General features: G+C 41.2%; 4 protein-coding genes and 1 pseudogene across 5 annotated transcripts; 4 read left to right on the top strand and 1 right to left on the bottom strand.

Annotated features, from left to right (window-relative positions):
* Nucleotides 1-6,300: 6,300 nt before the first annotated feature.
* LOC103439743 (WD repeat-containing protein RUP2) lies at nt 6,301-7,845 on the bottom strand. Its single transcript, XM_008378343.4, has one exon. It carries the CDS (start codon nt 7,683-7,685, stop codon nt 6,471-6,473), a length of 1,215 nt encoding a protein of 404 aa, XP_008376565.1. The 5' UTR covers nt 7,686-7,845; the 3' UTR covers nt 6,301-6,470.
* Nucleotides 7,846-10,944: 3,099 nt separating this feature from the next.
* On the top strand, nt 10,945-17,544 carry LOC103439741 (DNA mismatch repair protein MSH3). Of its 2 annotated transcripts, XM_008378339.4 has the most exons (13): nt 10,945-12,092; nt 12,329-12,520; nt 12,623-12,787; nt 13,697-13,795; nt 13,884-14,135; nt 14,308-14,559; nt 14,660-14,791; nt 14,894-15,154; nt 15,257-15,328; nt 15,963-16,112; nt 16,311-16,784; nt 16,902-17,227; nt 17,322-17,544. In XM_008378339.4, the coding sequence occupies exons 1-13, from the start codon at nt 11,103-11,105 to the stop codon at nt 17,323-17,325; spliced, it is 3,369 nt and encodes a 1,122-aa protein (XP_008376561.2). In that variant the 5' UTR covers nt 10,945-11,102; the 3' UTR covers nt 17,326-17,544. The 2 variants fall into 2 exon arrangements, with proteins under 2 accessions (XP_008376561.2, XP_070681088.1); XM_070824987.1 differs by lacking the exon at nt 17,322-17,544 and having other exon boundaries at nt 10,967-12,092; nt 16,869-17,041.
* Nucleotides 17,545-17,965: 421 nt separating this feature from the next.
* Nucleotides 17,966-19,953, top strand: LOC103440121 (F-box/LRR-repeat protein At3g48880-like; annotated as a pseudogene).
* A 768-nt stretch (nt 19,954-20,721) lies between these two features.
* On the top strand, nt 20,722-21,924 carry LOC103440120 (F-box/LRR-repeat protein At3g48880-like). The gene is made up of 2 exons (XM_008378792.1): nt 20,722-21,113; nt 21,336-21,924. The coding sequence occupies exons 1-2, from the start codon at nt 20,722-20,724 to the stop codon at nt 21,922-21,924; spliced, it is 981 nt and encodes a 326-aa protein (XP_008377014.1).
* A 677-nt stretch (nt 21,925-22,601) lies between these two features.
* On the top strand, nt 22,602-24,487 carry LOC103439740 (membrane steroid-binding protein 1). The gene is made up of 2 exons (XM_008378336.4): nt 22,602-23,028; nt 23,968-24,487. Exons 1-2 carry the CDS (start codon nt 22,724-22,726, stop codon nt 24,311-24,313), a joined length of 651 nt encoding a protein of 216 aa, XP_008376558.1. The 5' UTR covers nt 22,602-22,723; the 3' UTR covers nt 24,314-24,487.
* The last annotated feature ends 136 nt before the right edge of the window (nt 24,488-24,623 follow it).

The following is a 24,623-nucleotide window of genomic DNA, read 5'->3' as shown; positions in this document are numbered from 1 at the left end:
GATGGACAAGATCTACAGCCACCACTCCTCGTCTTCGTCCGACTCCGACAATGACAAGAAGGCCAAGCACACTGCCGCCATCAAAACCACTCAAACCTCAGACTTAACCGTTGTTGTTGAGTCACTTGAGAATCTCAATAACCCAGTTCAAACCCTTCTGCAGAAACGAAGATAAAACTCACTGCATGCAAAGACACAAGCTTTAACAAATTCCCACTTCGGAGAGTTCCCAGATCGTGAGAAATGGCGGCTCTCGTTCTCAGGGCTGCGCATGATGGCTCCGGCGATTTCTGGACTATGCAGGAGACCATCGACGCCGTCCCTCTCTGCAAAACCTGTCGTACCGTGATTCTCATCGCTTTGGAAATCTTCCGGCAGCCGGTGTGCGTGCCCAAGACGAAGAACTTCATCACGCTCGCTGGCCTGGCTCTGGAGCTCACTGTGCTTACCTGAAACAACACCGTCACCAAGATCGAGCACCACCGTTTCTCTCTCGTCCACCCCTTGTCTAAAGAGAAAGAGAGAGCAAGAAGGTCAGAGAAGATCGCAGAAAACCGTATCAATTATGGCTGCGAGTGCTGTGACGGAGAATGAAGCACTGACCACACAAGCTCCATATGCTCCTGTCATTTTTTAGAGGAGAGTCAGGAGTGACTTGGAAACCAAACTTCTTAAACCATATATGCCCAGAGCATTGGTTGCTCCAGACACAGACCATCCAACGGGAACAGTCAGCCATCAGCACCGTGACATGAGTGCTCTTCAGCAGCGAGCAGCGGGAGCAGCCCATTTCTGTTCCCGTTTCGCCCTCCGACACTCTGACCATGGTTTTCCAGGCAGATGGAACAATGCGGATGCAACCGGATTGGGGGTAGCAAGCTCTCGGGGAAGAAAATGGCTGAAAGAGCCAGGCCTTGCATGCTGTTTATCTTTTGACTCAGTGGGGAAGAAAGTCTCCAACAACATCATTTCCATACCCATCTGTTTTTTTCCACACTCATGATAATTTTGAAAAAGAAAAGATAAGGGAAGAGCCCTTGTCGGTCAGATCCACCAGATCCACACGTGAAAAAGAGATAAGTCTTCACCTAATTCAATTGTTTTTATTATTTAATATTTATCAAATGGTACTGGTTATTGTGTGATGGTGGAACAATGATGATATCTTTATTTTATTTTTGAATGTTTTCCACTAACTGATGGTGGGTTTACAATAGATGTTGAAAGTGGATGTGGGTTCCCACACCCATGCATTTTAAATTATGTTGAAATTATCAACTCAAATCCAAAAGAACTAATCCACTTTTATAACCTAAAACTATGCTATAACACGCATGGCAAGGTTTTACACTTATAAGAAATATACATATTAAATAATTGTTGTTACCATATTTCTTTTACGTATTTATTATATTTATTCATTATACGCTCATGATTATACTGTCATTTATTGTCAGGAATTATTGAGCAACTAGGTCCACTGATCAACATTGTTGCTGATTAACGAGGTCTACCAACTTATAGACTGATGAGCCACGTGCTTGTGGTGATCTCTTGTCTGACCGGACATCCACTTGCTCGGACATTCGCTTATTGGGACACCTATGTGCCTGTACCCAACTCGATGACCCTACAGATAGTCCCAACTCGATGCCCCTACGTATGGCCCCGATTCAAAGACCCGACTTGCGGACCCGATCCGCGGATCCGACACATAGACCCAATATGTGAACCCGACAAGCAGACCCGAGTCATGTCGAGAATCAACTCATACTGAGTGCATGTCGACATAAAGTAGATACTTGCAATAAGGAATACCACGAGCCGAGCCGCCTCGCAGCGAGCATAGCCTCTAGCCGAGCCGCCTTGCAATGAGCATCGCCTCCAGCCGAGCAAATGCCTCACCGCGAGCATAGCCTCTAGCCGAGCAGCCTCGCAACGAGCATCGCCTCCAGCCGAGCAGTCTCGTAACGTGTGATACCTTTAGCCGAGTATTGCTTTATGTTGAGCATTACCTTAGGTTGAGTACTGGTTCAAGACATCTGGCCAATTCGGCCCGTACATGGATTGGATTTGAATTCTCCAGCCAAAAGACTCTCTTGACTGAAGACTTGGGGGACTACTGTTGGTACCACACATAATGGGCCTCAGACTTTGATACATTGGGCCTCATTACCCAGCTCATATGATTATGTAAAAGGAGGAGCCCCTTATTCTATAAAAGGGGACTCCTTCCCCCCCTCACAAATGGGACTCAGTGAACCCAACAAAGGGCAATACCCTCACAAATACAACAACACTCTCTCCTTCATTTCTCAGAGAAATACAATACAATCAGTGTGGACGTAGCCCAAACATTGGGGTGAACCACGATAACTCTTGTGTTATTTACATTTCATGCAGATTCACGGTCGGATTTACGTTGTTCCAAGACATTCCGGTTTTGTGCATCAACATTTGGCGCCGTCTGTGGGAATCGACACGAAAAGTTACATCGGTTCTCTTTCAATCTTTCATCACACCACCGTGAAACCTTCACAATCTTCCCCGTGTATCTGCAAAAAGAACCCAGAAAAAACCCATCAAACCATCATCTCATTTTCATCAGATCTCTGCGTCTCTCTGTGAGTGCACCGACACTCTCCCGTTTTTCCCAACAAAAATCACAACTTGGCGGGTTCTAGCAAATAGGCGTTGGGCCATATTAGACACAGAACCTGCACACTGAACACTAAGAGCCAGAGAGTCCTTAACAGCCAACTCATCAGACCGTTTGGAAAGTAGTCTGTTATCTTTGGGAGTGAAAAGGTTCCTGGCCACCACTGCAGCGGTCATATCATTCTTCATCACAGAATCCCCAACGGTAAGAGGACCAGTATGGGATATGAAGGATGGGCGCCATATGTTGTCTGGAGAAGGCGTGGCTGTCTCTTCTCCAAGGTTCAAGTCAAAACGACGGTCGGAGGGTCCAGACATTTTCAAATGTGTTGAAGAAGGAAGAGGTCAGACAAATCAAGATCTTAGAAGTGCAAGAAATGAGCTTCTACTGGTAGAGATTCAAGTGTGCTGTGGAACTTAATGCCAGCCTCTATAAAAATCTGCACTCGACGGAGCTTCAGAAATCGAAGAGCCGTTTGCTTTCTCAAAAGCTGGGCTGCTCAGAGACCACGAGGGCCGATCTCAGAAATCGAAGAGGCGTTTGCTTTCTCAAAAGCTGGGCTGCTCAGAGACCACGAGGGCCGATCTCAGAAATCGAAGAAGCACCTGCTTTTTCAGCCTCGTCAGCACATGTCACATGCACACTCAGCTTTGCGGAAATTACGGGCAATCTGTCGAAGATTTCTGGTGAAGTAGAAAGCACGTGAATCTTACTGTTCAATCACCGCTCTCCATATGCACCATCAACTCCTCGGGTACCACATATAACTTTGTCAAAGATCTCTGACAAAGTTTAGGCACGAGAATTTCGAAGTTCCAGCTACCCTACTATTACCCATAAGGGTAAAGGAACAGCACCACTGCTTGACAACTGGAAAGTCCCTATGTGTGTCGACCTCCGTGTTTTGCGGCAAGACAGGTTGGCAAGAACGTCCAACCTTTACTCACATTCGAGAAAAGACTCCCAACATAATTACTTTCTAAAAAACCGGAGTAGCACTGCTTTCCGAATCTCGAGAGTCAGATCCTCGACGGGATTGCTTGTTCGAAAACCGAAGAGGCACAACTCTCAGAACTTCGAAAGCCAGATTTCCTTAGATAAAGCTTGTCTGTAATCTTCACACGTAACATCAGCTTTCCAGATACCACATACCACTTTTTCAAAGTGCTCTGACAAAATTAAAACACGTGAAGCTGGCAGCTCCCACTACATTGCTGTGACCAAGAAGGGTAAAGGAATAGCATTACTACTTGTTATTGGGAAATCCCTATATACATTGACCTCTCTCCTCAACGGACAGGCAAACCTGCAAAAATGCTCAACCCTTTCTCGCATTCGAGAAGGCACCCTCAACATAACCTCTCGAAATACTCAGCTTTATTTCCCCCCGATAATACCTCAGCAAATAAGCCACACCAAGAACAAGAGTATCTCATATCATCAGGGTCGAAAGCAAGAGTATCCCATATCATGCTTTCTCCCTGTCTTTGTCTTTGTCCTTGTCCACACCTGCAGGACAAGGAGAAAGAGAGCAGTCAGTCGGAACCTGAAATCAAACCTCCAATTTGGAACTGACTGCCTGGAGCCTTTGCCTGGTTGCTTACTTAGCATTGCTCTCGAGTACTCATCCTCAACTGCTGTCAAGGTCACGAATTCCACCGGTAAATACCTCATGACAGTTGATCAAATATTGGCTCTTTACACTGAAGCTGCCAAGCGTGGATGAGTCACTATGAAGGAATGTTCTGAAGGACCATTTAAATGCAAAGGTTGCACACCACTTCTGCCATGCAAAAGATTGAAGCAGAAGGTTCAACGGTGAGCTGAAACAGATCACTACAGCACGACACCTTTCCATACCACATTCATTATTCCATCAACAGCAAAAGTATCTCATATCATCAAGGTCGAACGTACTCTAGATTTGATGGACTTGTTTTGACCCTCAAATTCTTGAGTCGGCCTTATACTCTGAAGGGCACCAGAAAACCCTCCAGCACAGTTCAAGAATAAGCCTGTGGAAAGTTACTTCTTCAAAAGCAAAAGTATCTCATATCATCTCTTATCCATTTGCTTCTCCTTATCCTGGCAGTTGAATGAGAGACAAGGAGAAGGAGAACAATCAACCGGAAGCCGAAGTCAAACCTCTGATCCTGGGTTGCTTACTTGGAAGTTTGACTGCTTACCTTGTCTGTCACCTCTTTCGGCAGATCTCCTAGCTCGGCGACTTGAGGGACTCATACTATAGGGTTTGTATCGCACTTGACCAAGCCCGAAACTACAAGTAAGCTTCAAGTGAAATTGATACATTACCTTGTGCATCTTCATCGGTTAAAGATACCACCCCTGGATGGAGGAAACGTACTTCCAGAGAAGATGCCACATCTACCTATGAGAAAGATAAGGCAAGTGAAGACGATACCACACCTCGGTACTTAGAAGTTTCGTGATTACTCAGCGGCTTGGATCTTGCAAGTCCCCAACCGAGGAGCTTCCCTCACTCGGGAACTTAGGGAAGCACTGTTTGTACCATACTTGACTAATCCCGAAACTACTGAGCACCGGTCAACGTTATACCGTCAAGGACCCAGAAGAGTTTCCCTTCAACCAGAAGGCCAATCACAATGCGACACGTGTCGACATCAGAAGCCAATCACAGCACGACACGTGTCAACATCAGAAGCCAATCACAACACGACATGTGTCAATATTAGAACAAAACTAGAAACTCTCTTCTATAAATAGAGATCATTCTCCCATAATAATCTCTAATGTCATTTTGTACTAAACTATTCACTAGAACTCACTAAACCAGAGCTTGAACCTATGTATTTGTGTAAACCCTTCACAATTAATGAGAACTCCTCTACTCCGTAGACGTAGCCAATCTGGGTGAACCACGTACATCCTGTGTTTGCTTCTCTGTCTCTATTCATTTACGTACTTATCCTCACTAGTGACCGAAGCAACCAAGCGAAGGTCACAAAACCTGACACTTTCTGTTGTACCAAAGTCTTCGCTGATTTTGTGCATCAACAACCTCAACCATAGAATACAAGTTGGATGGATGAAGTGGAAGAGTGCATCTGGTGTGTTGTGTGACCGCCGTATGTCACTGAAGCTCAAGGGAAAATTTTATAGGATGACAATAAGGCCAGCGATGCTGTATGGCACGGAATGTTGGGCGGTGAAGCATCAACACGTACAAAAAATAGGTGTAGCGGAGATGAGGATGCTTCGTTGGATATGTGGGCACACGAGAAATGATAAGATTAGGAATAAGGATATCCGAGGTAAAGTAGGAGTACCCGAAATTGAAGGAAAGATGAGAGAAAATCGATTACGGTGGTTTGGACATGTGCAAGGAAGACCTACTGACGCTTCGGTTAGAAGATGCGACCACGGGATAGAGGTCCAAGGCCAAAGGGGTAGAGGAAGACCTAGGAAAACTTTGGAAGAGACTCTAAGAAAAGACTCAGAGTACTTGGATCTAACGGAGGACATGACACATAATTGAGCTCAATGACGTTCTAGAATTCATATAGCCGACCCCACTTAGTGGGAAAATGCTTTGTTGTTGTTGTTGTACAAACGTCACAATAACAAAAGAGTAATGCTACATTTATCATCTAATTGTGGTATACGAGAAGTCTTTCTCCTTCATTTATTTGAGTTTTGCAAATTTTTCAAATGATGTGGCTGTTCACATCAGATACTACCTAAGATGATATAGAAATATAGTATAAAAATATAGTACGAATAACATTAACATTACTCATAATAAATTAATTGAATTTTCAACAAATTATAATTATCCGACTAGAATGGACTTCCTCCTTCCCAAAAAAACCTGCAAAACCCCATCCGACCCACCCGCCACGAGCGTGCACTGCTCCTCACCAACTTGCCGCCAGCACACGCTACTTACAAACGCGCCCAAGTCCTCACCGCACCCACCGCTATTACTACTTCCTGCACCCACCTCCCCAAACCCGTGCACCCAAATGGGCTCGCCCCACCTCTTATCGTACACGAAAACCCGGTTATTTTCCGACCCGCACCCGATTAGCTCCCCATTTCTCCACACCGATAACCCCACAAAGCTCCGACTATTGGCGTGCCCCTTGTACGTCCGAATCGCCCGCGAATCCTCCGTGTCCCACAGCTTCAAACACCCGTCCGTGCCAGCTGTTACCACCGTACGCCCGTTAAGAAACCGCACGTACGTCACGGTTTTCCTGTGTCCGTCGAAGACCGAAACCGGGCTCACCATTTTCCGAACATCGTAGCCGTAGGCCTTCCGGTCCGCGCATCCAACGGCCAGAAGGGCCCCGCCGAAGGGATCAAACTCCACGCAACAGACCGGATTTCGAGCGTCGCTGGGCTGCACACTGGCCACGCAATTGCCGCCCTCGTGGCGCGGGTCCCACAGCTGGAGGGTCCCGTCGTCGGAGGCAGACGCTCCGAGAACCGGATCGGAATGCGAATAATCCACGCTCCAGACCCTGCGCCCGCCGTGCTCGTCGCGCTCGAAGATGGGTAGTTTTGTTTCGAGGTCGTATTCCGTGACGACGCCATCATAGTCGCCGGAGGCCAGGACCCGGCCGTCGGATCCGGGGCGCCAGCGGAGGCTGCTGAGCTTGGCGGGAGTGCAAATGGTGTAGTCGCATGCATCGACGTGGTCTATCAAATCCGCCATACTATCACTAGAACTTCCACAGATTTGATTATCATAATTGGGTAAGAGAGATTTCAAGCTGTAACCTCTTATTTTTCTGGCGATTCCGCCGGTGGCTAAGACGGTGTTTGATGGGTCGAACTCGATTACGCCAAGGGTGTTGGACGCGGCGCCGCGGCAGGCAGTGGAGGACACAACTGTTGAGAGACTGAAATCCCAGTCACAATTGTTGAACTCTGATCCTTTTCCTTCTTCTTCTTGTAGCTTATCTTCTTCTGTGCTTTCTCTTTCTTCTTCTGAAATTCTTTGTTGGGCTGGGAAATGGAATCCTGAGGAGAAGTTGTTCATTTTCCATTCATTATCAATCGGAGTGGTGGTAGGGATGTTTAATTTTTGGCTGCCATAACCATATACCAGTGGTGAAGAGGATGTGGATAATTTCACTTTTCTATCTACGTCTTGTTATCAACATGTCAGCTTGTTTCGTAGAATCAATTCTTCATGTCTTCTCAAATTACTACAATGCCATTATATTCCCAACTAACCGTTGTGTGTGTATCTATTTGTGTGTGTATCTATAGTATAGTATAGGGGTTGCTATCCACATATTCATTTTTACTTTTAACACACACACTCTCAATTTTCGTCTTTCCTAGGCAAGACTCCACGTCGATCTCTCCCAGCCTTCTCCCACTCCCATCCAACAACTTGTTCTTGGTGGGACTCTTCGACGACGCCACACCACCACCACCACCTGCAGGAGAAAAAAACCTTGAAATCAAAATTTCAATACATACGCCTTGTTGCCGCCATCTTTCACCAACAAGGCCTTCTTGTTGAGCCCAAAATGGGTAAGGGCGTGACGAGGATCTGTGTCGGATGAATTGAGGGTTGAATTTGATCGGTTTTGATGTTTTCTTCCTTTGGGTTTGAAATCTTTTTGCGTTTTGATTAATTTGATGGGTTACTATCTCCTTTTGGTTTATGATATGAATGTGGAGCAAAAAATAATTCCAAAAATTCTAGAGGCGACACGTGAACTTTTATTAAAGAATGACAAGATTGCCCTCAATGAATGGGCATGCTTCTCATATGCTCCCACACGCAGCTTACATCCCTGAAGGTCTTAGCAGCTGAATACGACTGTCCACAGCTCACCTGCCTATGGCAAAGAATTAAAGATAAGGATTAATTACCCAAATTCTATCTTTAATACATTCTCAATTGAAGATTGATTTCAATCAAGTAAGTAATCATAATTTAAATCAATTAGGGATAATTACACTATTATCTCAAGATATTATTTTCTATTTAATATTTTGGGAATATTTAGAGAATATCTCTCCATTAAACACTATGGTCGGCCCTATCCCTATCCCTATAAATACCTCATATTCTACCAAATTTTCAGAGTTTTTACAACCCTAAAAAAGCCCTAAACACTTTACTCTCTCCGATAAACAAACTTAGGCATCGAAGATCCGTTGACCTAACCCCCCCACCTCGTGGGCGCGTGAAGCTTAGATCTTTGATCAAATGTGTTGATTGTTTTGCAGGTACATTTTCGTCAAGACTGAAGACGGTGGAAATTTGCATCGACAATGAAATTTGTAGTTTTTTTTTAAGAATTAATTTTATGGGTCGAGAGAGACTCCATGAAATGTGAAAATGATGATGGGAAGAAAAAGAAAACCAGGAAACAGACACACGCAATGCAGTGTTTGAATAGAAATGTAAAGACAGAACCAGGAAACGGACATTGCATTGCAGTGTCTAAATCAAAATGTAAAAAAAAAAAAAAAAAGGGAAAATGACACTACATTGTAGTTTATGAATCAAAATGTTAAAAAAAAAAGGGAAACATACATTACATTGCAATGTCTGAATCAAAATGTAAAAAAGAAAAAAAAAAAGAAAAAGGAAACAAACATTGTGTTGTAGTTTCTGAATCAGAATGTGTAAAAAAAAAACAAAAAAAAAGGAAAATGGAAAAATAAATAGTCACTCAAAGAATGAAGCATAGAAGGCGTGTGAGTGATGAAAAAGAAAGGAAACCAGGAAACTGACACTATAATGCAGCGTCTGAATCCAAGTGGTAAAAAATAGAATCATGAAACTAACACTGCGTTGCAATATCTGACCCGTATTAACCCATTCCAAAATATGAAAAATATGAGAAAGGGGCTGTCAATTGAAGTAGGTGCCAATTGTAATGGTAGATTCTATAATTTTTGTTTATTTAAAATGTATTTAAATGTCACAATACATGATTAACCTATTTATAATTAACATAAATATTGTTGATCTATTTTCAATATGGTAACTTTGTATTGATTTTATACAAGACCACCCTATTTTAAAACCACCATCAAATCATTGCATATATATAATAATTCATAGATTTATCTACTGCTTTATCTTTGCCTTTTTTTTGGGATTTTTCATGTCAACTAGATCAACCAGTCATGTGTAAATACAACTAGGATTTACCTTTGGCATTTTAGGGTTCTTTTGGCTCAAATTACAGGTAATTCATGTATGTACGTATGCAACCAAAAGAAATGGGGTTTTATGGAATTTCAAAATCTCAATTCTAAAACATAAAATAACAAAAATGTTACAATCAATTTTTATTTTATTAAGTGGAATCAAATGTATAAATTATATACCACCATTACTCTCGGATTTGCGCATAAGTCTAAAATAGAAACCAACAATTTGATTTAGACTTATACTGTTCTATGAATTAATTTTTATCAATTTTATGAGAGATAAACAGTAGGAGTAGGGGTGTATATTTAATGGGAACTTTAACGAAAAGCACCCGGTACTGTTCACTTTAACGAAAAACCACATTTTTACACTAAAAAGTCAATCATGGTACTATTCACTTTACCCTTTATTTTGTCCTTATCATTAAAACTCAAAGTTTTCAAGCCCTTTTCATTAGTTTTCCTTATATTTAATGCATATGAAAGAAAATATAAAATAAGATTCATGGGAAAGGTGCAGAAGAGAAGGAAGAGGCCAGATGGTCTTTGGACTGTGGAAGGATCGTTGGTCATTTTTGTGCCTCAATTTTATGTATGGGACATACCGTGGACACACAGTCACTTTGTCCCCCCCCCCCCCCCCGGCGGGCATTACGTGGTTTAAGCAAAGCCTTTTATCATCCCCTTCCTTTCTTCCCCTCGTGCCTTTGCCATGCTTTCTCAACCTCTCTTGAGCTCATAACACAACTATGAAACTACGTGTGAGAGGGAGAGAGAGAGATCTTAATTGATTTTAATATCAAAAGTAGCTTTGAAAAATGCATCACACATTAAATATTACGAAAAAGACTGAATCCATAATTTAACAATTATTTATCTAACTATTTAATATCAACACATTATCACTATCTATGTATGATTCATATTATTGATACCACAAATGTTTCGACCACATAAAATTGATATATTATTGATATGTTTGTCAATGAAAATCTTCACGACAATTAACCTAAGGAGCTGAATGATTTTCGCGCTACTTTTTTTCTCCCAAAACAATTAATCAGAATTGAAAAGACAAAGTCACTATTTAATACTTGGTAGCAACATGCGTGCTATTGAAAATGGTGTGGGTGAATAAACGACATGCCGTGTGACAATCTAATACGACCCGAGTGAGCTGAGCGCGCCAAATCAAACCACCCGTTTATACAGCAGACCTCCTCCCTCACACTCCTCAGTCCCAAACCACCGCAGCGATTCCACTTCCTCCGCCATGGGAAAGCAAAAGCAGCAAGTTATTTCCCGCTTCTTCGCTCCCAAACCCAAAACCCCAGACCCCTCATCTCCTTCCTCCTCCTCATTTCCTCCCTCATCGCCGCCGTCAAACCCTAAAGACCCACCCACCCCACCTCCCAAAATCACAGCCACAGTCGCCTTCTCTCCCGCCAAACGCGCCCTCATCTCCTCCCACCTCGCCGTCTCTTCCTCTCCCAAACCAGCCAAACTCCCCAAACTCTCTCCTCACACCCACAACCCCATACCCGCCGCAGCCAATCCCTCCCTCCACCAAAAATTCCTCCAGAAGCTTCTAGAACCCGCCTCCGACGTTCCAGAACCTCCCCCTTCCTCCAACCAACCCGCCAAGTTCACGCCTTTGGAGCAGCAGGTGGTGGAATTGAAGAAGCGCCACCCGGATGTTCTTCTGATGGTGGAAGTCGGTTACAAGTACCGGTTTTTCGGCGAAGACGCCGAAATTGCTGCGAGGGTTTTGGGGATTTATGCCCACATGGATCACAATTTCTTGACCGCAAGTGTCCCAACCTTCCGGTTGAATGTCCACGTCAGGAGGCTGGTGGGTGCCGGGTATAAGGTCGGCGTGGTGAAGCAGACCGAAACCGCCGCCATTAAGGCACATGGGTCGAACCGAGCCGGTCCATTTGACCGTGGATTGTCGGCATTGTACACGAAGGCGACTCTGGAGGCGGCGGAGGATGTGGGGGGAAAAGAGGAGGGCTGTGGTGGGGATAGTAATTATTTGGCTTGTGTTGTGGACAAGAGCGTTTCAGTGGAAAATGTGGATGGTGGAGTTGAGAGCGGTGTGGAAGTGAAAATTGGAATTGTGGCAGTGGAGGTTTCGACGGGCGACGTTGTCTATGGAGAGTTTGATGATAATTTTATGAGGAGTGGGCTTGAGGCTGTGGTTTTGAGCTTGTCACCTGCTGAGTTGCTTCTTGGGGAGCCACTCTCCAAACAAACAGATAAGGTATTTTCCATGTAGGTGTTTTTGAATATTACGATTCTTGTTAGAGAATTAAGTTATTTAGTTCCTGAAAAATGATGGAAGTTTGTAACTTGGAAGCATGATCATCCCAATCAAGTTAGAGGTAGGTGAAAACCTTCGAATTTAGAATGGTAATCCAAGATTTCAAGCATTTGAAGGAAGTTTCCAGCTTGCATTACGAAGTTCGGCTGATGTTACTGCTTGATTCTTGTCACTAGATGTTACTTGCTTTTTCTGGACCGGCTTCAAATGTCCGCGTGGAGCGTGTCTCACGAGATTGCTTCAAGGACAGTGGTGCTTTCGCTGAAGTAATGTCTTTATATGAAAACATGGAGGGTGGTGATTTAACAGATCATTCAAAGGTAAATACAGATGTGAAAGAACAGAGTAATAAGCACTTGGGAATTGAGGTACGATATTTGTGATATTTTATCGTCATTAAGACCCAAATTTTTGTTTCTTGTCATTCATTTTTTGTTTTAACTCTATTTTCTTTTCATTTTGTTCTAAAGGGATTCATGAACATGCCAAATATGGCAGTCCAAGCATTGGCCCTGACTATTTATCATCTGAAACAATTTGGTTTGCAAAGGATCCTGCGCCTAGGAGCTTCTTTTAGGCCCCTCTCAAGCAGCATGGAGATGACTCTCTCGGCCAATGCACTTCAGCAATTGGAGGTATCTGACTCTGTTTTTGGGTTGTGCTCAAAGAAATTTGCTTTAAGGAATTAATCCCCACGGCCCTTATATTTCCACTCAATTCTAGGGTTGATATTAGAATAGCTGACAAGAATGCATTTTCTTAAAAAGTGATGCAATTTACTTCAATACTTATACCTAGCTTTGGATAGTTGGTTCAGGTTTTCAGGCTCTATTGCCATAACCAACATTTCTGTGTCGGAATTGGTGATTCTGTGTTGTGTGTTCATTTTCCACTAGTATTTAGTGGTCATATGACATATCTATGATTGATCAAAATTTGTGCAAAGGGGGAAGATTGCTTGTACCATGATGACTTAGTGTCGGCAGGGAAAGTATTAAATGCTGCATACTTGGTTGGTATAGTGAAACTTCTCAACGATTATAACATGCAATAAGGAAATCAAATCCTTGTAGGAACTTAAAGCAACGGTCCATTTGAAATTAAGAAAATCCCACTAATGAGGTTGGACATATATAAGAGCCCAAATCATCAAAATTTTCACGGGTCCATCTTCCGGACTCCAGCCCATCTCAAATCACGCATAGCAGCAACCTACTTCGCTCTTCCTTCGTGCTTTCCTTGTAATTCTTCTCGAAAATGTACATTTATCTCTGAACTATGATTTCTACAAAATTCACAAACACGTCAAATCCACCTATTTTATATAAAACCAAGGCTAATTTAATAGTTAAAGGAGGTACAAAATATACGTCAAATATCAACCTAACAGTTACCTTACTCTTGAATAATATTAATACTGTAATCATGGATTCATGATAGATATTATGCCTGTCCTATATGCTGATATCTACAACAGTCACCTTTTAAAACTTTCTCGTTTATACCCAAGTTTTGACTCTAGGTAAACACTCCAATGTCTTCAGGTATTGAAGAACAATGCTGATGGATCCGAGTCTGGCTCCTTGCTGCAGTCTATGAATCATACTCTTACCATATTTGGTTCAAGGCTTCTTAGACACTGGGTATGAGCTGCATGTAAACTCTTGTCTTTTCTCTTGAGATGTAATTTCTTCATTTTCCAGTAGCTAATAGTTCCCTTGAATGGTACAGGTATCTCACCCTTTATGTGATCGAACCATGATTTCTGCTCGTCTAGATGCTGTTTCTGAGATTGCAGAATCTATGGGGTCTTCTATATCTCCTCACAATATTGAACAGCTAGATGTGGAAGATTCGTTTGCAACAAATGTGAACCCAGAGCTGACTTATATACTTTCTTCAGTTCTGACGACTTTGGGACGGTCGCCTGATATTCAACGTGGGATAACAAGAATCTTTCATCGGACTGCCACTCCACCTGAGGTGATGCCGACTTCTCCTCCAACCTACTATTTTGAATGGCTGTATGTTTTGTAAATCATTAATTTGTTATTGTCTGGAACAAATTTGGTTGCATTTGGTGCTTAGTGCTTGGTGCGACTATGTATTTTGCCTTACCTATCTTGTTCAGTTTCTCATCAAGGGGTCTGTTCAGTTCATTGCAGTTATTCAAGCTATTTTATATGCTGGAAAACAACTTCAACAACTTCAAATTAAAGAAGAGGGAAGCAAAGGAAATACGAGGGGAAAAAGTGTACGCTCTGAGTTGTTGAGGAAGTTGATATTGACTGCTTCGTCGTCCACTGTAGTTGGAAAAGCTGCAAAATTGTTGTCTGCCCTCAACAAGGAAGCAGCTGACAAACAGGATCTACTAAACCTAATCATCTCTGATGGCCAATTTCCTGAGGTTTGTACTATGAGTTTCGCATACTGAATCACTTATATTTTTTGGGTACTTTATGCTGCCTTCTTATTTATTCTCATCCTACATTGTCAAAATTAATTAGGTTGCTAAAGCAAGGAAGGAGGTTCAATTGGCAAATGAGAAATTGGATTCTCTCATCAGTTTGTACCGGAAACAGCTTGGAATGCGCAAGTTGGAATTCCTTAGCGTGTCTGGAACAACACACTTGATAGAGGTACTGAGTTAAAGTTCATTTGGGAATATTCTTATGTATATAGACACTGCTGGTGCAAGTTATACATGCTGGATATCAAATTTAATGTTTGATTACCTGCAGTTGACCTTAGATGTAAAGGTGCCCTCAAATTGGGTTAAGATTAATAGTACCAAAAAGACAGTCCGGTATCACCCACCTGAAGTCCTGACTGCTTTAGACCATCTAGCTCTTGCAAGTGAGCAACTCACTGTTGTTTGTCGTGCTGCTTGGGATAGCTTTCTAAGTGGTTTTGGTAAATATTATGCTGAGTTCCAAGCTGCTGTTCAAGCACTAGCCAGTTTAGACTGTCTTCATTCACTTGCTGTCCTTTCAAGAAATAAGGTATCCACTGAAGGTTTAATTAGAATTTCTTGTTATAATACATAACTTATTTGGATCTTATGTTCTCTTATAAAAATGATCCTGTCAACTTAATTGGTGCAGAACTATGTTCGTCCAATGTTTGTATATGATGATGAACCGGTCCAGATACACATCTCCTCTGGTCGTCATCCGGTACATATATAACTCTTATTAGGTTTAAGAACACTTTATAATTGTTATTATGAATGCTCAAAGTGGTATTGATATTATTGGTTGCTTCAAATTTGCATATTGGGTTAATCTCTTCTATATCATACCGTATGATACCATATGTAAGCAATCTTAACGTTTCTTTTTCAAAAAAGTTGTAAATGTTCTTTAATGTTTGATTGATGTTAAGAAAATGCTAAAACAGAGAATAGGGTAGAATTTTCTTGTGATTTACTCCTCCCATTTCCCGAGTTATTTATAATTGTACAGGGTATGTATGAAAAGGAAAGTAAGTCAATATAGGAAAATCTAATTAAAATTTTTCCTAATCCTAGAAGTTAACTTTACAGCTCATATACCACGCATGCCAACACATCGTTAGGTCTCACCTCTCTATTGGAAGAACCACTTTCTTCCGCTGATTAGGCTGAGACTTGGGTTTGCCTAAGTTCCGAAGAAATCAGATTTATTAAAATTGAAGGGCTCTGCCGTTTAAATAAAATTGTTTCATCCACTGTCTTATGGCTAATTTCAAATTGTATAGCAGCTCTTCTACTAAAGGGGCTATATTTCATGAGTTGTGGGATTCTCTTTAATAGCTGTAATTTCTCACCAGGTTTTGGAGACTATATTACAAGACAATTTTGTTCCCAATGATACAGATTTGGAGGCAGATGGGGAGTATTGTCAGATTATTACTGGACCCAATATGGGTGGAAAGAGTTGCTACATTCGCCAAGTTGCTCTCATTGCTATCATGGCTCAGGTAAAATCATTGTTCCGACTAATTTATGGCTCAGGTAAAATCATTGTTCCGACTAATTTAACTGTATATGCTTTGGTCGATACAAGGGAATTGGTTATGTTCACCAAGTTGCTCTAGTCCCTTTCAGTTCTCCTTAGCAAGTGAATCTCTTTCAGCTGTTGCATTATAAAGTGTGTTCTAAACTTCTGATTCTTTTAGGTTGGTTCCTTTGTTCCAGCATCATCGGCAAAACTGCATGTGCTGGACAGCATTTTCACTCGAATGGGTGCTTCTGACAGTATTCACCAAGGGAGAAGCACCTTTCTTGAAGAACTGAGCGAGGCTTCACATATACTTCACAATTGTACATCACGCTCATTGGTTATCATTGATGAGCTTGGGAGAGGCACGAGCACACACGATGGTGTGGCTATTGCTTATGCTACATTAAATCATCTACTACAGCAGAAAAGATGCATGGTCCTATTTGTCACGCACTACCCAAAAATTGCTCATATCAGAACTGAATTCCCAGGCTTAGTGGAGGCGTACCATGTTTCTTATCTGACGTCAAATAGAGATATGGGTTCGACAGGCATTCAATCCGAAAATCAAGATGTCACTTACTTATATAAGCTTGTGCCTGGTGTTTCAGAGAGGAGTTTCGGATTTAAGGTTGCAGAGCTTGCACAGGTAATTCCTGTCTCTTTGCCCTCTTTCCCCACTATCTTAAACATTTCTCCCTTTCCCTTTGATAGGAACGCAATGACTTTGTAGTGTAATATAAGTTGGGAATTCCATGTTTTGTAGCTACCTTCCTCATGCATCAGACGAGCGACTGTCATGGCTGCTAGGTTGGAGGCAGTAGTAAGCAGCCGAACAAGAAATAAGGATGACAAAAAGTGGTTGCTAAAATCACTGCCAACAGAACAAAAGCAGGAAGAGCAAGATGTGATGCTGGAATCTCCCGAGTGCCTTCGTGTGGGATGGAGCTCGATTTTAGGGGACATAGATGGTGCCCTGTACGAGAAATTCTTTAAGAATTTGAAAACCACATTACTTGATGACAGCGACCCCATAAAAAGCGTTGAGAACTTGAATCACACAAGAAGTATTGCAAGAGAATTAGTAAGCAGGTAAAGATGAAATTTCTCAGCTTTGATATGCTAGTTTATATGACAATGCACCATGAACTACTGATATTTTCGTTCATGCTCTTTTATTTCCCAGATAGATGGCCCTTACCGGAAGTGATCTGTCATGCATACAGCAACAGCAAGCGAAGGGGACGGATTTAGAAGGACGAATCTCATCAGTTCTGCGGATGTATTTTTTTGAGTGAAGAACTTTGTATTCCCCGAGATCTCCAGCTTTCGTCTTTTGTAATTGACCAGAAATTGGGGGAAGTTATTATGAATATATAATAGAAAGTGATATTTGTTTAATCCATTAATTTTGGATGTACGGATGAAATTTGGCAGAAAAATACAAAGATCCCAAATCAGACCCGAAAAAGGAGAAAAAAAAAAAAGCAAAAAAACACTTGAACCGAATCTTATGTCATAAATAAGAATCAGACTAAAAATGACAAAAATCTAAAATCCATTGATAGCCTCTACTCGTGTCTTAGCTCGTCTGAGAGCTAAATTTGCCTCAATTGTTTGTCTCTTGCCTTTAGCTTTCCCCAAATTAGCTTCTGCTGTTTCAAGAGTTTGCTGATTCGACATTTATCGATGTCTAACTTTGCATCTGTGACCGTGAGACTTCAATACAATTCCTCAAGGCGATCGTTTAACTCGCCCGTTATTTTCTTTAGAACTCGTAGGCCTTGAATTGTAAATGTCGAATTGCAGTTTGTTTTAGTGAACTGTAGATTTTGAGTATTGATAATTTGGTTTACTTGTTTATGTAGAAATTGAGATGGAGTAAGGTTGTCTGGAGGTGGTTGGAAAGCTGGTGAAATGGACGACGGTGGCTTCCCTGTGAGAAAATGGGAGGACCTGGATACTGACATACTAGTGAAGATTTTTCAGTCTTTCGACATTTTTGAGTTATCGGGCATGGTGCTTGGCTTGCTGTGATCCCCTGCTGTGGAAACAACTTGATTTGTCGACGTTGAAGTCGAATTTCATCAAAATACCATTGGAGCCTTATGTTATGATGATGGCCGGTCCAAGAAGACATTGACTCGTATTTTGAAGACTTCCTTGAGTCTCAGCCGGGGAAACATAAGGGCTTTGGTTTTCCATTTCAACTTATTTGTGAGCGATGATCGGGTGATGTATACTGCTGAAAGGTAACTCATTAAACTCTCATCTCAATATTTGTTTTACTTTTGCCAATTATGATTGTAGTTTAAAACTTTAATCCTACCTTCGGTTAATGTTTGCATATCTGCGTTTAGATTCCATTGCTATGGAAGTAATGTCGTTTTTCTCGTATAAAGTTAGGGTATGCAAAATATGAGGTTGTTTCTCCAGGCATTTTAAAGTTGGGATATGCAAAATATGAGGTTGTTTCACTTAATCACAGGTGCCCATAGCTGAAGCGACTGGTTATGCCGGCTTGGAACAGAATAAAAAAGACCGGAATCTGCAAGGCCATTCACTGCTGGAAAGAGCTTGAATCGCTAACAATGCCAAGCATGGCGAATCCCCTGTACCTCTTGGAAGAGATTGAAGGGAACTGCAAAAATTTTAGTGAACTGAAGATCATGGGTCCTTGTGATAGTTTGTTTGCTTCAACAGTAGTTGCATATCTTCCAAAACTGAAGGTGTTAAGCCTCCGTTGCTCGATGCTCTTAGAGGATGATTTGATCACGATCTTGGATGGCCTAAAACACCTAGAAGTTATCAACATCTCACATTGCCTTCTAATCGAAACCCCTCCGCCTACTGCAACTAGGAGACTTGTTAGAGAACTTATCCGCTTATTCTCGAGATGCCTCTCGGTTGCGAAGATTTTTAACATGCATGCAGGACACTTGCAGGGGTGGGAAATTTTGCCATAAACCAATTTACGGACCGAACCATATCGGTTGGCTCATAATGGTAAGGTATAGTTTTGGTATTTTTTTCATAATCGGTTGCCATTTTACCAAACCGACAATTAATGGCATGGATTTGGTAATTGATTTTATGCCCGCAGTATGCTATACCTACCTATATATATTTTTTTCATTTTTCTTTTTCTATTTAGATATTTTAGGTATTTTTTACATGCTTCACTCCTAAGTTTTAGGATTTAGAAAATAAATGACTCCTTAGTTTTAGGGTAAAAAATATATGCACAACTTCTAGCAGCTTTCTCTCAATTTTCTTCTTCTCTTCAATGCACACATCCCTGTCATCCGGCCAACTACTATCTTTGCCAGAAATCTTCTTCTTCTTCATCAACTTTCAAATTTAGGTAAACATTTGTGGAACCCTTTTCTTTGGGATTTATTGTACTGCAATGCTTTATGTAGATCTCACATATTCATAGTACCGTTGCATTCCAATATTATTTTTAAATGATTTTTTTTTCCTGTTGTATCTCCTTATTTGGAGTTAGAAGATGTACGCATATATTTCCTCAGGTCCAGGGACCAATAATGCAGTGCAATGCAAATCACCGGTTGTGTCATTTACCAACCGAACCAGCCAATAATTTTGGCTGAACCGATTTTTGGCAACGGTAAGAAGATGGTTGGCTAGCGGTAACTAATTTTCGGTAATTCTGTATATGTGGCTGGCAGGTGGCACAAGGAATTTGACACGGTTTGCCAACCGAACCCAGCCACCAAAGAACCAAAAACGACGAGGGACTCGTGAGGTGGTATAAGTACGAAGAAGGGCTATGGAAAGAAGATGAGATGAGCTCCCTAGCTTGTTGATTACAGCAAGAGAATGAGACTAAAACTTTTAGTGTGGGTTAGAAACTATAGCTCGCTTTTGTAATCGTCTTACCCCCTTGATGGCTGTATTTCCTCGTCAACGATTAAAACTCCGTCTCCTCTCCATCGACACATAAGACTACCACTTGAAGTGTGTGCTTTTTCTTCTTCTGAGTAATATGTGTTAATACTGTACATAATGTGATTACTTTTCTTTCCTTACTCAAAAGTCTTTGAGCAAGTTGGCTCAACCACTATGCTGCCTTCTCTGCACCAAAGATCGAATCCCCTCCTTTCATAATTTGGATTATATTAGAATATCGCTCGAAAAAAAAAAAAAAAGTCTCGAGCCTATAGTTTATGACGGGTATCGGTCGTGGGCTTATTGTTCCTTGTGCGTTAAGCTATTTCTATACTTCTATTGTTATTATGTTTACTATTCTGTTAGGTCTGGTAATTACATATCGTTACAGGAAAGCATATTCCTACTCCCGTTGGAATTGGAATTAGGCTTCTGTTCAATATATATATATATATATATATATATATATATATATATAATATACATCTTAAGTATCTTAACCCCCACCAACAAATTGACCGTATACAACTCCAGCATTAAGAACTTCCTGGCTCCCACAATATCGGTAACACACAGATTAACAACTTAACCGTCTGATTAATTAAAAATTAAATTATAAGACTAAAGCTTGAATGGAAGATCAAGAAACGAAAAAAAAAAGAAGTCGAGAAACAATGTCATGCGATAACTCGCGTATGACTTTGGGAAGATGGGAAGACCTGAATGCTGACATATTGTGGAAGATTTTAGACTGCTTCGACGACACCTCTGAATCTGATGATTCATCTTCCGCCATCGGAAAGGTTAACTGTAGTGCCGTTTGCAAGAAGTGGCGTTCGACTCTGTGTGATCCTCGGCTTTGGAACACGCTTGATTTGTCGACGATGAAATCACATTTCATCAAAACCCCAGATAAACCTTATGTTTATGTTTGCAGCCGGTCCGAGATGGCACTGAGTCGCGCTTTGAAGATTTCTCTGAGTCTCAGCCACAGGAACATAACCACGTTGATTTTTAATCTCCAGTTATATGTTCCCAATGATCTCTTCATCTACACCGCTGAAAGGTACGTTAAGTATTTGAAACTTGTTCGAGACTTTCTTCTAAGAAACAATTTTTTGATCGCGACCATTGACAAAAACTACTTTTTAGAGAAGCACATGCCTAACTTCACGGTGTTTCTAACAAAACTAATTCTAGCAAAACGGCTTATATTATGAATACTTTCCGAAGAAGTAGTCTCAAACGGCCCCTTAGACTAACGTTTTGTGTTGATTATCGATCGCAGGTGCCCGAATCTGAAGCGACTAGTCATGCCATCCTGGAACAAAATAGAGATTGATGGTATCCGCAAGGCCATCGGCTGTTGGAAAGACCTTGAATCCCTGACAATAGGGAACATAGAATGGACCGAATTTCTCGTCCTCTTGAAGGCGATTTCAAACAACTGCAAATATTTCAGCGAGCTAAAATTGATAGGCGCCACGAATCCTACTTGTAACTTTGCTTTAGAACTAGTTAAATATCTTCCAAACCTCAAGGTTTTAAGCCTTCGATGCTCAATGTTCGTGAAGGACGCTTTAACCACGATGCTAGACGGTCTGCAGAACCTGCAAGTTCTCAATGTATCGCATTGCCTTGTTTTGGCTGAAATCCCTCAGCTCGGTCAGGATGTTGTAATTGTTAAAGAGCTTGATCGATCCGTTGTTCACAAGGCTTCGAGGTTACGAAGATTTATAACATGCATGCACATGCAGGACGACGACTCGTCGTGCGTCATGTGCATGAGGAACAGAAACGACGAAGGGATCGTGAGGTGGTATAGATACGAAGAAGGGTTGTGGAAAGAAGATGAGGTGAAATCACTAGCAGTTTGATTAATCAAAGAAGAAGGATTATATGCGATATACAAAAATATAATAATGTCGAGTCTTGTTCTGGTATAACAAACCAAACTTGGTTGATTCTTTCAATTTTCACGTGTTAGGCTGCAGGCTGCGGCTATACATTAAATTTGGTCCATATTCTCTATTTTTGTTTTTAATATTTTTTTAACAAACGATATTGTCTACACTAAGAGGTGATGAATGGGTTAAGCCTCATAATAGACGATTAGAGTGAGTCAAAATGTGCCTCAATGAAATGAGTCACAAAACGTGTGTCAAAAGTGCGTCAAAAGCGTGTGTCCGTATAATATTTTCATCTTTACACCATAATAATAATAATGTAACAATTTCTGATTATTAAAGCTGCTTTTGCAAATTTCTTAACCCATAGACCAAATATTTACATGCCACAAATTTCAGAGGGCAAAGTGTAATTAACTATTCTTAAGAGTATACTTGAGAGAGGTAAATTAGAAGTAAGGTCAACAACAAATTAAAATTCAAAAAAGAAAAAAAAACAGAAAAAAAAAAAAGAAAAAGAAAAGAACCTTCTCAAAAAAAAAAAAAAAAAAAAAAAAAAAGAAGTTAAGTTGGTGGGAGTGGTTGTGGGACTAGGGGGACCAATTAAGACTAAACAAAACAACTAGGGGGACCAATTAAGACAAAACAAAACCCAAATTAACGTTACTTAGCCGACCCCAACCTTTTTTTTAACTCCGAGTTGATAAAAATCTCATCGCCTTTTCATTATCTCTCCCCCATCCCACTTTCTCTCTCTAAAATCCCAAAAATGGCTCTGCAACTGTGGGAAACACTGAAAGAGGCGATCGTGGCCTACACCGGCCTCTCTCCGACGACCTTCTTCACTGTGCTAGCTCTCCTCGTGGCCGTCTACCACGTGGCGTCGGGGCTGTTCGGGTCGTCCCAGGACCACCGTCAGCTGGACAGGGACATGGAGGAGATGCAGCCTCTCCCGCCTCCTGTCCAGCTTGGCGAGATCACCGAAGACGAATTGACGCAGTACGATGGCACCGATCCCAAGAAGCCTTTGCTCATGGCTGTCAAGGGTCAGATCTATGACGTGTCACAGGGCAGGTGCCAATTGGATATTTCTTTTTCTTTTTTATTAATTTAATTTTAATTTTAATTTTAATTTTGGGTTTTAGTTTCTGGTTTCTGGGGTTTTGATATTTATGCTTAAAGGTTATATCTTTTCATGTAATTTTGTGGTCAACGGGTGTTTTAGCTTCGAAGTGTATGAATTTATGCTAATTTAGCTTCTGGATTGTTAATTGTATGTTGTTTTTAACTCATTAGCTACTGATTATCTTGTTATGTTGTAATTTTAGCTTCTGGGTTTGTGAAATTTCCGGCTTAATTTTCGATGTTTTTTGGATTTGTAATCCATTGGCATTGGGTTCACTTAAAAGTTAAACCTTTGGACATCTGGAATATTGTGTTTGTAATTATATAATTCCAGCTTTTAAGATCATGGAATTTTGAAGTTTTATGTTGGCTGATCTTAATGTAGTATTAACAATGTGATTTTTACAATGGGTTTGATCAAAAGTAATATCTTCCAAGCTCATCGTGTATTTTCGGGGAGTGTTGGCTTAAGTAATATCAAATGAAGGGATGAAGGCCCTTCATTGAAGGGTTCTGTCGTCGCAAATTAGAAGTGTTTGGAACTGTTTGTTACCCAAAGTTTTTACATTTTCCAGCTCTTCTGTGCATGCTTTCATTTAGTCTTTTCTTTGGGAATGGTTTTTGTACGGCTATTTCATAGTTTATAACGAAGTTCCTCTTGAGGGTTACAGGTGTTTCGTCTGAGAACAACTTGTTGAGTGAGATTAGATGGCTTTGTATGAATGTGTTGTATGAATGTAGAATACACTTTTTTAGCTCTTGCTTAATCATCCATGTCATTTATTATAAGTGATGTGAAACAAATAGTTCCATAACGACGAGTACTTTGTCTAATGTTGTCTTCTCTTTACGGATCCAAATTTATATACTTTTGAATCGTCATTGCAGGATGTTTTATGGACCTGGTGGGCCGTATGCTCTGTTCGCAGGCAAAGATGCTAGCCGAGCTCTTGCTAAAATGTCTTTTGAAGAGAAAGATCTGAATGGTGATATCTCGGGTCTTGGTCCATTTGAACTCGAGGCCTTGCAGGATTGGGAATACAAGTTCATGAGCAAGTATGTCAAGGTTGGATCTATTAAGAGCACAGCTCCGGGAACTGAAGGAGAATCCACTAGTGAAACCGCTATAGCCGCTGATCAAGAAGCTACTAAGCCTGCTGAAGATATTCCATCCGATAGTCCAGCTGCTAAATCCGAGGAAACGTCATCCAGTGCTGAAGCTAAGCAAGAGTAATTGCAAATCCCAAAACCATTTAGGTACTATCGAAGTTGGGGTTTGGCTGCTGCATATTTGGTGAATCTTGTGCAAACATGAGTTACTGTTTTCATAGCCTAGGATACTCCTGTTATAATCAGATTTTCGTGGGTGCTTAAGTTGTGGTGTAATAAATCATCCATCTTCGACTTCTGTGAGTCCTTTGCGCGGTTAAGGAATTATATGTAGATGATTCGTACGTACGAAATTAGTATTCTGCCCTAATACTTTTGTTAGGGAGATACTGTGGGGTTGCTCCAAGCCGTCATCTCTTTCAAAAGAATTGAAA

The sequence above is a fragment of the Malus domestica genome, chromosome 07 (assembly GCF_042453785.1).
Source record: "Malus domestica chromosome 07, GDT2T_hap1".
Lineage (NCBI taxonomy): Eukaryota > Viridiplantae > Streptophyta > Magnoliopsida > Rosales > Rosaceae > Malus > Malus domestica.
Note: the sequence above shows the minus strand (reverse complement) of the source record. Positions and strands in the feature narration are given on the sequence as shown.